The sequence below is a fragment of the Aquarana catesbeiana genome, linkage group LG03 (assembly GCF_042186555.1).
Source record: "Aquarana catesbeiana isolate 2022-GZ linkage group LG03, ASM4218655v1, whole genome shotgun sequence".
In the NCBI taxonomy this organism is placed as follows: Eukaryota; Metazoa; Chordata; class Amphibia; order Anura; family Ranidae; genus Aquarana; species Aquarana catesbeiana.
The window spans coordinates 53,283,665-53,296,087 of record NC_133326.1 but is presented as its reverse complement, the minus strand read 5'-3'; the positions used below and the strand labels follow the sequence as shown (position 1 = coordinate 53,296,087).

The window sequence follows — 12,423 nt, the reverse complement described above, 5'->3', positions numbered from 1 at the left end:
TTTATACACAAATTAATGTAAAATACTACAATTCTCAGTACATATAATGACTTGAGGAATGTCCTTCGAAGGCACTTCAAAATTTCATTTGATTTAACATTCTTTTTTTGGAATGAATAAACTTTTTTTACTTATTTTTTGGCTTTTACTATTGTGTGTAATATGTCAGAGTAGGTTGGCATTACACTGTGGAGAGCTACAAATTTGTTCTTCTGTATCTTAACTTTATGATTCCTTATTTTTTTTCTTGATAGGATCATTTCCTCTTTGACAAGCCTGTGTCACCATTACTGACAGCAGCAGGAATGGCCCGAGACTGGCCTGATGCTCGTGGCATTTGGTAAGAGGCTGTGAAATAATGCCTAGGTTTGTTAACAAACAGGAAGCAATATGTTAAGCCTTATGTTCTGATAATGAGGAATTTAGTAATAGATGCAGTCATTCAATGTATGAACCTAAGTACATTGATAATATATATATATATATATAAATCCAAGAGATTCATGGGTCTTCCAGTGGATCGTCTTGAAAAAAATGAAGTATGAAGTAACGCCATTGAAATGTGGATAATAAAACTTGCTTTGATTCATCTTCACTGCAAGACCCGTGAGTGCCCCTATATATCTGTTCTGGATTTGGATGGATTTCTTTATGGGTGAGCACCTGTACATTAAAGTGGATCTTCACCCTTTTAAGGCGTTCTCCTTCTCTCCATCTCAACCCATCATCCGGCATTCGCCTATAGGAATTATGCCGATGCCCCCTTGGATGCATGATGTGCATATCCCAGGTAGCACCAGGGGCACTATACTAGTTCCATTCTTTTTTTTCTAAATAAAATCCTTGCCCCTCCCCCCCCCCATCCTCTGGCATTCGACTTGACGAATGACACCGCTGCTCCCAGTGCCTCCTGGGATGCATGATGTGCATATCCCAGGTGGCATCAGGGGCACTATACTAGTTCTATTCAGTAAGGAGGAGGGGGGGGGGGGCCTAGCAGCACCTGCACCCGGAACAGCCGGTAGCTTTCAGAAGGCAGCATTGTGGAACCAGCCCCATCCAGCAGCTGCAGAGAGGAGGATCCCAGCAGGTCAACGTTCTGCTGGCAAGGTGAGCATCCTTACTGTGCAGAACACAGTCGAGGTAAGCAGAAGAAAAAAAATATGAGGGTTGAGGGGAAAGGCTGAAGTTCCTCTTTAACCTCACAAATAGAGTGCAGTGGCTACCTTTGGGACAATATACATACACTATATTACCAAAAGTATTGTGACACCTGCCTTTACATGCACATGAACTTTAATAGCAATCCCAGAGGCTGCTCACCTTCCTCAGAATTACCAGGAAGAAGGTGAGCTGTGTCTCACCAAATTGTAGTTTACAACAAACTAGCATCTGCTGTAATTCTTTGTTCTCATGGAAATATCATATGTTTCTATGCCTGTATTGGGAAATAAGTGATCAGAAATGAAACTATTTAAAGTGAAACTTTACCTAAAAAGGGAAGTTCCACTTTATGTCCTCCCCCCTCTCCTCTAATGCCGTGTACACACGATTGGAAATTCGTCCAGCAAAAGACCGATGAGAGCTTTTGGTCGGAAAATATGACCATATGTATGCTCCATCAGACTTTTGCTGGCGGAATTCCCGCCAGCAAAAGATTGAGAGCAGGTTCTCAATTTTTCTGTTGGAAAAAGCTCCTATCCGAAAGTGCGATCGTCTGTACAAATTGCGACGTGCAAAATTCCTACGCATGCTCGGAAACAATTCAACGCATGCACGTCGGAAAGCATTGAACTTCCGTTTTCTCGGCTCGTCGTAGTGTTGTACGTCACCGCGTTCTTGACGGTGGAAAGTTCAGAGAACTTTTGTGTGACCGTGTGCAAGTAAGCCAAGCTTGAGTGGAATTCCGTTGGAAAAAGCATCCAAGTTTTTTCTGACGGAAAATCCGCTCATGTGTACGCGGCATAACAGTTTTGGAACATTTTTTTTTCTTGGGGAACAGGTACCTATTTTTTTAGGTACCTGCTTTTTCTTCTGCTGAAATCACCCCACCAGCCCTGCAGCCTCCCGGGACGCGTCCCAGGTCCCGGGGGAGGGATGCAGAACCATCCACACAGCGCAGTGCAGCTCACGCATGCACAGTGAGGAGCAGTTATTATTATTACTATTATTATCTAACATTATTTTTATTTTTTTAGGCACAATAATGACAAGACTTTCCTCATCTGGATAAATGAGGAGGATCACACCAGGGTCATATCCATGGAGAAGGGAGGAAACATGAAGAGGGTGTTTGAAAGATTTTGCAGAGGACTGAAGGAGGTAAGGAAGAGCACTGGAAGGTATTTCAGAGGACACAAACAGCAAAGGCAGGGAAGAGCATTAGGCTTAACATAGACTGGAGGGTGTACCTTGTCTTTATGAGTGCAATCATTCAAGCAGTGGATAGTAGCAATATACTGGTAACAAGACTGACGTGAAAGTCATGTTAAAGCAGAATTAAACCATTCTATTTGCAGAGGACAGGGCCATCTTATGCCGTGTACACACGAGCGGACTTTTCAGCATCAAAGGTCCGACGGTCTTTCCGACGGACTTTCGACGGAGTTACGATGGACTTTCGAATGACCGGACTTGCCCACACATGAACGGACTAAAGTCCGTTCGAATGTCCGTTGGTTTGAATGTGATGACGTACTTAGGGACTAGAATAAGGAAGTTCATAGCCAGTGGCCAATAGCTGCCCTTGCGTCCTTTTTTGTCCGTCAGACTAGCATACAGACGAACGGACTCGACATGTTCCAAATCTAAAGTCCGTCTGATTTTCGACAGAAAAAGTCAGCTGAAGGTCTGATGAAGCCCACACACGGTCGGATTGTCAGACGGATTCGTTCCGTCGGACCAGTCCGGTCGAAAAGTCTGGTCGTGTGTACACAGCTTTAGCCTCTAATAAAATCATGGCATTGCACATGTGAGGAGCTATGACACCAGTCAGTAGTGACCGTTTTAACCGGGGGGCTTGTCTTGAATGGAGCATACACTGTGCATTAGCTAGTAGGCAGACTGTAAATGAAAACACTGCAGAGGACAGTATTGGTATGCTTGTTTAAGAATGTATTAACATCTGAACACTTCTGACAAAGCTGACAACAGAGAATGTATCTTAGCGCCTTGAGGCGATTCAGTTCGCATTTGCTGCGCTTTACAAATCATTCATTCATTCATTCACTTCTAACTTGAGCTTTGTTTTGGGAAACCAGTGGGGTTTTGTTCAACTTTAATACCTACTTTAGATTGTAAGCTCCTTGAGTACAGAGGCTGATGTGAATATACCGTATATATGTAAAGAGCTGCGTAAATTGATGGCGCTATATAAATGCCTGTAATAAGTAAAATAAATATCTGTTAGATGTTCTCATTCACATAACAGAGCTTTAAAAAAGTTAACAATTTCAGCTTACCTCTTTAAATGCTCTTTTTTCTTGAAATTCCAGCACTGTAAAATCCTACTTAGCTCTCTTTATTGATGATTGGGCTGGACAGTTGTGTTTTGCATAATTAAGCCTGTCTGTACTGTTCTGGCAGATCTACATTATCAGATGTTAACTAAATTTGAACGCTCTCTGGCCTCACAAAGGCTTAAAGATTAGGCCTCTTGCACAGGATAACCAAAGTCGCCACATTTTTACTGATTTGAATACAGGTGCAATGTTGTCGAAGGAACAGTGCACACAGCTGAGAGAAATTAGTAGTACACTGATTAGTACAGAGCCGTAAAATAAAAATAGAAAATTTTACATTTTAGTGCACTAATTTACGCACACACACTCACTTTATTAGCAAAATTATTGGTACACCTGCCTTTACACGCACAAAGCAAGGTCCATAAAGACATGGATGAGCAAGTTTGGGGTGGGGGAACTTGACTGGCCTGCACCCGATTGAACATCTTTGGGATGAATTAGAGCGGAGACTGTGAGCCAGGCCTTCTCATGCACATCAGTGCCTGACCTCACAAATTCTTTTGGAAGAATGGTCAAACATTCCCATGAACACACTCCTAAACCTTGTGGACAGCCTTCCCAGAAGAGTTATAGCTGTTGTAGCAAGGTCTATGGCCTCCTTCAGTCTAATGAGGACCTCCAGGGCCAGAGATAGCTGACATCCTTCTGCATATGGTGGGTGGTGAGGCATGGTGGGTGTAAGGTGGAAGTTATTGGGTGCCAGACACTTCTTGAATGCAAAAGAGATGTTTATTTCTCTTACAAACTTTTATGGGGGAAAGAGGGTTAGGGCCAGGACACCCTTGAGTAGTTGCATGTTCAATTAACAGACTCAATAGGAGGAAAGCCGTGCAGGGAAAGGCCTCCAGCAAGAAGCCACATCTGCACATACAGAAATGCTGTCTCCTATGGCAACAGTCTATAACGGTTCCTAACACAAAGAGTAACAGTTCTTTCACCTTCACTACAACTTCTCCTTGTAGTTTTTCAGTACTCTGAGTTCCCGGTCTCTCACTATACCCACTGATTCACTGACTCTGAATCCCTTGAGCTCCTCCAATCTTCACGGTAGTAGCTTCCTCAAGCGTCACCCCTGCTTCTCTGCTGGGTTCCTAGCTTGGTACTCCCGATACTTCTCAAGCTTCACCCCACTGGCCTGCTCAGTCCCTAGCTTGACACACAAGGCTGCTCTGCAAGAGTCACCTCCGCTGGTTGTGTCCCTGACTTGATCACCGTCTGAAGTTTCCTGATTCTCCACCGTGCCCATTCGGTGAGAATACTGCTCCGGTACTTGTTTCAGTTACTCACTGTGGTCCTTGGTAATAAGGTGGCTGGTCCCTTAGTGGCGACAGCTTCCCCTCTACCTCTGACCACCGACAGGTACTCCAGCTGACAGAACTATCACTTCTGGTTGGACTGCAAGCCGCAGTCCCAACCCTGCGTTGCTCTCTTGCTTCTGGATAGGCCCTAGAAGCCAGATGCCCCCAGGATAGGCCCAATCTCCAGCTTAGCAGCCTGAGGCAACACAACACACGTCCAGACATCTGTCCGGGTGGCACAGAACATAGATCACATAAATCCACCCGAATATATAGGCTCTCCCAGCAGGCCAAGGGATTTAAGAAAACCCCTGCCCATTGGCTGAGATACCCCATTTACTCATAACCTGATCTTGAGTTGCCCTTCTCATATCTAATACCACCAAGTACCCGGCCACCTAGTGGTAGAAGAGAAAAGTGCAACAAGGCCAAACTTATGGAGAAATCAATAGGTCTCTAACAATCAACCAGGATAACTACTCCTGGCAAGTAAATTTGTGAGGAGCATCCTTGCCTAAGCTCCGGGGTGCTACACTGTATAGTTGCAAAGGGTAGGCCAATTCAATATTGAACCCTATGGACTAAGAGTGGGATGCCAGTAAAGTTGATGTGTGTGTAAAGGCAGGCATCCCACTCCCAATACTTTGGGTACTATAGCGTACGTGTGTATACTGCAACATTGGAAACTAGAGGAGGATGAAGAAGAATTGGATGCATGTTTATGCATATACACTTTTACACGTTTACGCAAGGTCTTTACCAAACATGTAACTCAGGATCCTTAGATCAGCAAATATTACGTCCATATGCAAAAGGCCTTAGAAGCTGGCCTCCTGCATTGTATGTTAGAGAGGCAACATAACCTGTCCTTAGGACAGGCCGACTCTGACATTTTTTAGAAAAACTTGCAGTCAGTCATGAGGCCTTCTCCTGAGAAACATCTAAAACAGCCTTTCTCAAGCTTTTCAACATGAAGGAAGCCTTGAAATAACTACAGTATCAGGGAACCCCTTATAATAATTACTATATCTACAGCTCATGATACATTAGTGTGATGGTCAGTGGGAAGAATGCTTCTTACACTTGTGGCCATTAGGAAAAATTACCCACTTACAGATAGCTAAAAAGATCAATGGTGTCAGTGGGAATTTATCTGAGAGCCCCTAGCAACCTCTGGAGAAACCCTGGTCTAAAAGGTAAGAAATATTTGTTAAAACATTTGTTTAGGTATGTTGTGGGAAGACATAACATATAGTGGAGTTTTCTCAAACCTGACTTCAAAAGTGGAGGTATACTTTAAGACTGAAACCAGTGCACAATGCAGAATGGGGAGCAGAACACCTGCCTTTTCTTCTATATCTGTAGTACCTAGGCAAGGAGACAATGAGGCCATCTATCAGTCTGAAATAGGAATCTTCCAATGACGTTTTTATGCGATGAAAAGTCAATTTTCAGCCATGCCAGCCATTTATTTGCTTAGAAAATAAAAACTGGTTGTGGCTGGCTCTTAACAGACACGCCTTGGCAAACATACCTCCCCTGTCTAACCACTCTCCCAACTAATATATCAGAGGAAATGCGTTGTTCCTTTCTGATTCCATTACATTATCCATTGCACTATTTGTTTTTGGTGTTTATACAGTGCACTGATGGCGAGCCAGTTCTTTGTTTATCTCTGACATAGTATAAATCAGCTGATGCCGCTTATGTATGTTAACAGACTGTCACTCTGCCCTCTACAGGTTGAAAGGCTTATCCAGGAGAGAGGCTGGGAATTCATGTGGAATGAGAGGCTGGGATATATCCTGACATGTCCATCTAACCTGGGCACTGGCTTGAGAGCTGGCGTTCACATTAAACTACCTCTACTGGGCAAGGTAAGCTATGTACACTTTTCCAATGTATGATCAGATATTCACTTCATACTAGAGCTGCACGATTCTGGATAAAATGAGAATCACCTTTTTTTTTTTTTTTTTTGCTTAGAATAAAGATCACAATTCTCTCACGATTCTAGCGGCGTAACATCATCTTTCACATTATGCAAAAAAATTGGGTTAATTTTACTGTTTAGTTTTTTTTTTTTTTTTTATTGATTGTAGTGTATTTTTAACCCAAAATTTGTGTGTAAAAGACCACTGCGCAAATACAGTGTGACATAAAATATGGCAACAATCGCCATTTTTTTCCCTAGGGCAGTGATGGCGAACCTTGGCATGTTTTGGAACTACATTTCCCATGATGCTCAACTACACTTTAGAGTGCATGAGCATCGTGAAAAATGTAGTTCCAAAAATCTGGGGTGCCAAGGTTCACCATCACTGCCCTAGGGTCTCTGCTAAAATATATATATATATATATATATATATATATATATATATATATATATATATAATGTTTGGGTGTTCCACGTAATTTTCTAGCAAAAAATACTGATTTTAACTTTGTAAGAAACAAGTGTCAGAAAAGTTTAGTCTTTAAGTGGTTAAAATTCCCTCATGTCAGACCAAAGTTCATTCCTTTGATTTAAGAAGGAAAAGTTACAATGTTATAGTTATTTACCAGCTCCGACAATGTTGTGAAAAACTTGGCAGATTGCCTGTTTTTTTTTCTTTTGAGTGAGCAGAGAACTCTCTACACTTATTAATGAATTGGGAAATTCTGTATAGAGATCGTGAGGGGGGTTGAATCGAGATCGCGATTTTTTAACGATTAATCGTGCAGCTCTACTTCATACTAATATCTGACACTAATAGGCTGCATTCACATCTGCACATTCTGGGAATGAGTGCAGAAATGTGCATCCCCGAAATGCATGAAAAACACGTGTCAAGCTTGTGGTATCATTTATTGGTAATGACACCTCAAATGTGGCCAACCAACGTGTGAATGGGCAGCCTTTTGTTTTTGGGCGATGTGCATAAGGCAGCCCATTCACTTGAATGGGCTGCTCTACATGTGACAAATGACCTGAAAGAAGCTCCCGCACCTTTTCAGGTGTTTGCAAGTGTTTGCACATTCTTTTTACTGTGCATTTTGGCGCATTTGTTGTACATTTTGTCGAGCACAAAAACACGTTTGTTGGCCACATTTGAGGTGTCATTACCAATAAAAGATACCACAAGCCTGACACGTGTTTTTCATGCATTTCGGGGATGCGCATTTCTGCACTAATTCCCGGAATGTGCAGATGTGAATGCAGCCTAATGGTGTACACTGGTGTCAGTAATTAGTATGAAGTAGAGCTGCATGAATCGTTAAAAAAAATCGCAATCTCGATTCAACCCCCCTCACAATCTCTATACAGATTTTTCCGATTCATTTAACAAGTGTAGAGTTCTTTGCTCACTCAGCTGTCAAAAGAAAAAAAATCGGGCAATCGATTTTCACAACATTGTTCGAGCTGGTACATAACTATAACATGCATGTCGCACAAAAACATGCGAAAAAAAAAAAAAGTGAGAAAATGCATGTTCATGCGGCACGCATATGTGAATGGGGCCTTACTTACCACCTATTTCTTACACTTACATTTACAGGCATATAATTTATACATCCATTTTTATAAATGTAACTATAATTTAGACTAGTGATTAGGGTTCAAGCTGAATGAAGTTTGACCTGAACCCGTAGGAAGCTGTCACATGATAGAAGGCCACGTTTGGTCAGTGACTAAAAAGCAAAGCATTCTATAAATGGTGCCCATGGTGAGTGCCGACTTGCTGTATTCGCAACGCAATGCATCAGGCTGGCTGCTCAGCCCGGAACCTGGAAGCTAATGGAGATTACTGGATTAGCGGCACACACACTGTAGGGGAAAAAATTCCTACTGAAGCCGGTATAATGCGACCACAAATGGTAATGTAAAAATGAAAAATATTGAGGACTATATAAATATGTAAATAGAAAAAGGACACATGCGTGTCCTTGAACCACCTCCACCGCTAATTTATTCTGGTGATCGGTGGAGGTGGTTCAAGGACATGCATGTGTCCTTTTTTCTATTTACATATTTATATAGTCCTCAATAAAGCATTTTTTTTATTTTTACATTTGTGGTCGCATTATACCTGCTTCAGTAGGAATTCTTTTCCCTACAGTGTGTGTTTTGCTATGTGTTTGAGGTATGCTGACCCGCACTAATTGGGGCCTAAATGGAATTCATTAAAATGTTCTCCCTCTTTTTTGGGGTCACCCTGGTTGATGATACCTTCTTTTTCTTGTTACTGGATTAGCAGTGTCTACTTCAGTGATTTGCGTTTTCCAGGAGCATCGGGCAGGTATGGTATAGTATGGACCACTGCAGCTACGTAAACATATAACATGCATGGAATTCAACTTTAGCTATAAACCATATAAAATGGTGAAAATCATGAAACTTTTATCAGTAAAAATTAGTGAAGTATTGATGAAGCAGGATATTTTATTTTGTTAAATAGTACCCAAGTTTTTTTCACATTGAAAGCACGTGATCAATTCTTTCTTAGGAATTGTTTTATTCGGTAGGACTTTTTTCTCTTTTCTGTATGTACTGAGATCTATTTGTGAATGTTTTTAGGATCCCCGCTTCCCCAAGATCCTAGAAAATCTTCGTCTTCAGAAGAGAGGAACAGGAGGAGTTGACACTGCCGCTGTTGGTGGCACATTCGATATCTCAAACTTGGACCGCTTGGGAAAATCTGAGGTAGAGTACAGTGATAGTAATCTCTATGTGCTTGGGGGTGGGGGGGTGGGTTAAAGTCTATTAAAAAATATTTAGTAAAAAAATAACCTGCAGAGTATGTTTTATGCGGGTAATTAGATCTAAACTACATCAAACATATATTTACTTCTTTGCATTACATTAGAGATTTATCAGGAACAGTCTGCATTGGAATGTATTTATTTACATAAACCATATCAATTCATATATAACCCACGTGTGCATACAATTTATCAGTATGTCACTATAAATGAATAAAATTGTAATTTAAAAGTGATTCAGGACATATACTATATAAACAGTATATACATACACACAAGAAAAATCTTCATCCACATGTACTAACCTCCCTGGTGGTATGATTATGTCAGATTTTTGATGTTGAAAGCGATACATTGTTTCGCATGGAAATTTGGCATTTTATATTGTAGGCCTGTAATTCTTAGTAATAACACACTTAAATCTGTCCAAACAAGAGTCTAGTAGATATCCCGGGTATGATAAAGTTTGAAACACAAAATCATAAATTATAATATAATAAATAACCATAAATAATTATAACAAATAATAATAAAATAATAATAATACAATTTATTCAATAATGTAATCAAATCAAAAACTGAAATTTGCTCAGTTTGAGAATTGGAACTGTCATTACTTTCAGTGTTTGATGAATTTCCCCACAAATCACCATCGCTCAATTCTGCAAGTGATTCTAATTTACTATCGCTGTTTTCTAGCTGGTCTAAAACCGCTTTTGACATAAAGGGACACTTTTTGGTTGCTATGGACAATCTCAAGTTTCCAGGCAGAAAGAACAGTATATATATTATAAAACTGCATGCAGGGCACTGGACAAAGCACTAGGGACAAAAGGGAGGTGAAATCATTTGATACAGTAATGTACTCTGTAAGATTACAGTGTACTGTATGTATAATGTGTTTTTTCACTTTTTGAATTTTGCGGCCGGGCTCCATCCCCCCATGCGTTGCGACGCTCGTAGGGAACGGAGCCCGGCACATTTATAGATCGAGTGGAGTACACAACCTGCACACACAGCGGGGAGACATCGCAGGATCCTGGGGACAAGGTAAGTAACTTTGCCTGGATCCTGTGATGTAATCCCGAGTGTGGCTCGGGGTTACCACTTTTGGTAATGAAAATTCACCCCGAGCCACATTCGGGAATACTGCTAGGGAGGATAAACAAAAAAACACTGCCATATGTGTGACCACCGATAGAAAAGCAGCTCACTTTCTTGTTTGACCTGGGTCAGGAAGCTCACACAGCTCTTTGAGCGAGATTCCTTGAGTGGATTATCCTACTCACATGTTATACTTACCTGCTCTGTGCAATGGTTTTGCACAAAGCAGCCCCAAACCTCTTCTTTTGGGGTCTGCCACTGCTGATCTTGGCTTCTCCTCTCCTGTGTCTGCCCCCACAGTAAGCCACTTTCTATAGGAGTAGTAGGAGTAGACGTGCAGGCTTGTTCCCATCTATTGACACACACAGTGCAGCTTGGCCCCACCCCACACTCCCTTCTCACAGGATTTTATTGATAGCAGCGAAAGCCAATGGTTCCCACTGCTGGCACTGAGTCCTGTGAGGAGAGAGAGAGCAGGCACAGCGCTGAATCAAGACTGCGCTCAGGTAAATATTGAGGGGTGGCCGGGGGGGGGGCTGAATAGATGAACATGAAAGGTTTTTTACCTTAATGCAGAGAATGCATTAAGGTAAAAAGCCTATAGCCTTAAACCTTTAAACCAGTGATTCTCAAACTGTTCCGCGCCATGATTTGCAGGTGTGCCGTGGTAGTTTAGAATTTTTTTTTAAATTGTCAGCATTTTGAAACCTTGAATATATCGAAAAATGAAATGGTAAATCAATGTTGCAAAAGTAAAAAAAGTAACATATATAAAAATGCAATCTCTGTCAGTCTGTCATTCATTGGTTCCTTTTGTAACGCGAGACTTGTGCAAGATCTGGGGAAAACTCGATCAGACTGTTCCATTTGTTTGTTCCGTTTGGCGACTTTGGAGTCTCGCTTCAATCTCATTTGCTCTCAAAAGCATTCACATTAAATGTAAGATTAAATATATATGTAAAAATAAATAAGTTCTTCAGCACAAAAGTTGTTAAATCTTTTCGGTGCGCCGCAAGACAAAAAAGTTTGAGAAACACTGCTTTAACCTCCTTAGCGGTATTCCCAAGTGTGGCTCAGGGTGATATTTCAGTACCAAAAGCGGTAACCCTGAGCCACACTCGGGATCGCATTGCAGGATCCAGGCAAAGTTACTTACCTTTTTCCCGGGATCCTGCGATGTCTCCCCGATGTGTGTGCGAGCCATGTCTCCGCTCGATCTATCACTGTGCCAAGCTCCATTCCCTGCGAGTGTTGCGACGCACGGGGACGGAGCACAGCGCCAAATTCAAAAAGATAAAAACACACAATACATAACTGTATCAAATTATTTCACATCCCTTTTGTCCCTAGTGGTTTTTAAGAGTGCCCTGCATGCACTCTTATATTATAAATAATGTTCTTTGTGTCTAGAAACTGGAGATTGTCCATAGCAACCAAAAAGTGTCCCTTTACATCAAAAGCGATTTTAGACCAGCTAGAAAACAGCAATAATAAATTAGAATCACTTGCAGAATTGAGCGTTAGCAATTCGTGGGAAAATCCGTCATCAAACACTGGAAGTAATGACAGTGACAATTCTGCAACTGAGCAAATTTCAGTATTTTGATTTGAATACATTATTGAATAATGTTTACTATTATTATATTATTATTTGTTATAATTATTTATAGTTATTTATTATATTATAATTTATGAGTTTGTGTTTCAAGCTTTATCATACCCGGGATGTCTACTAGACTCTTGTTTGGACAGAT

The 12,423-nt window shown here is 41.2% G+C and overlaps 1 protein-coding gene across 1 annotated transcript in view; it reads left to right on the top strand.

The window, feature by feature from the left end:
- CKMT1A (creatine kinase, mitochondrial 1A) overlaps positions 1–12,423 on the top strand; it is a 65,869-nt gene that overhangs the window by 51,583 nt on the left and 1,863 nt on the right. Inside the window, exons 6-9 of the mRNA XM_073618532.1 lie at positions 255–340; positions 2,199–2,322; positions 6,565–6,699; positions 9,381–9,506. Of these exons, the coding sequence (XP_073474633.1) occupies positions 255–340; positions 2,199–2,322; positions 6,565–6,699; positions 9,381–9,506 (471 nt within the window). The remainder of the gene's footprint in view (positions 1–254; positions 341–2,198; positions 2,323–6,564; positions 6,700–9,380; positions 9,507–12,423) is intronic.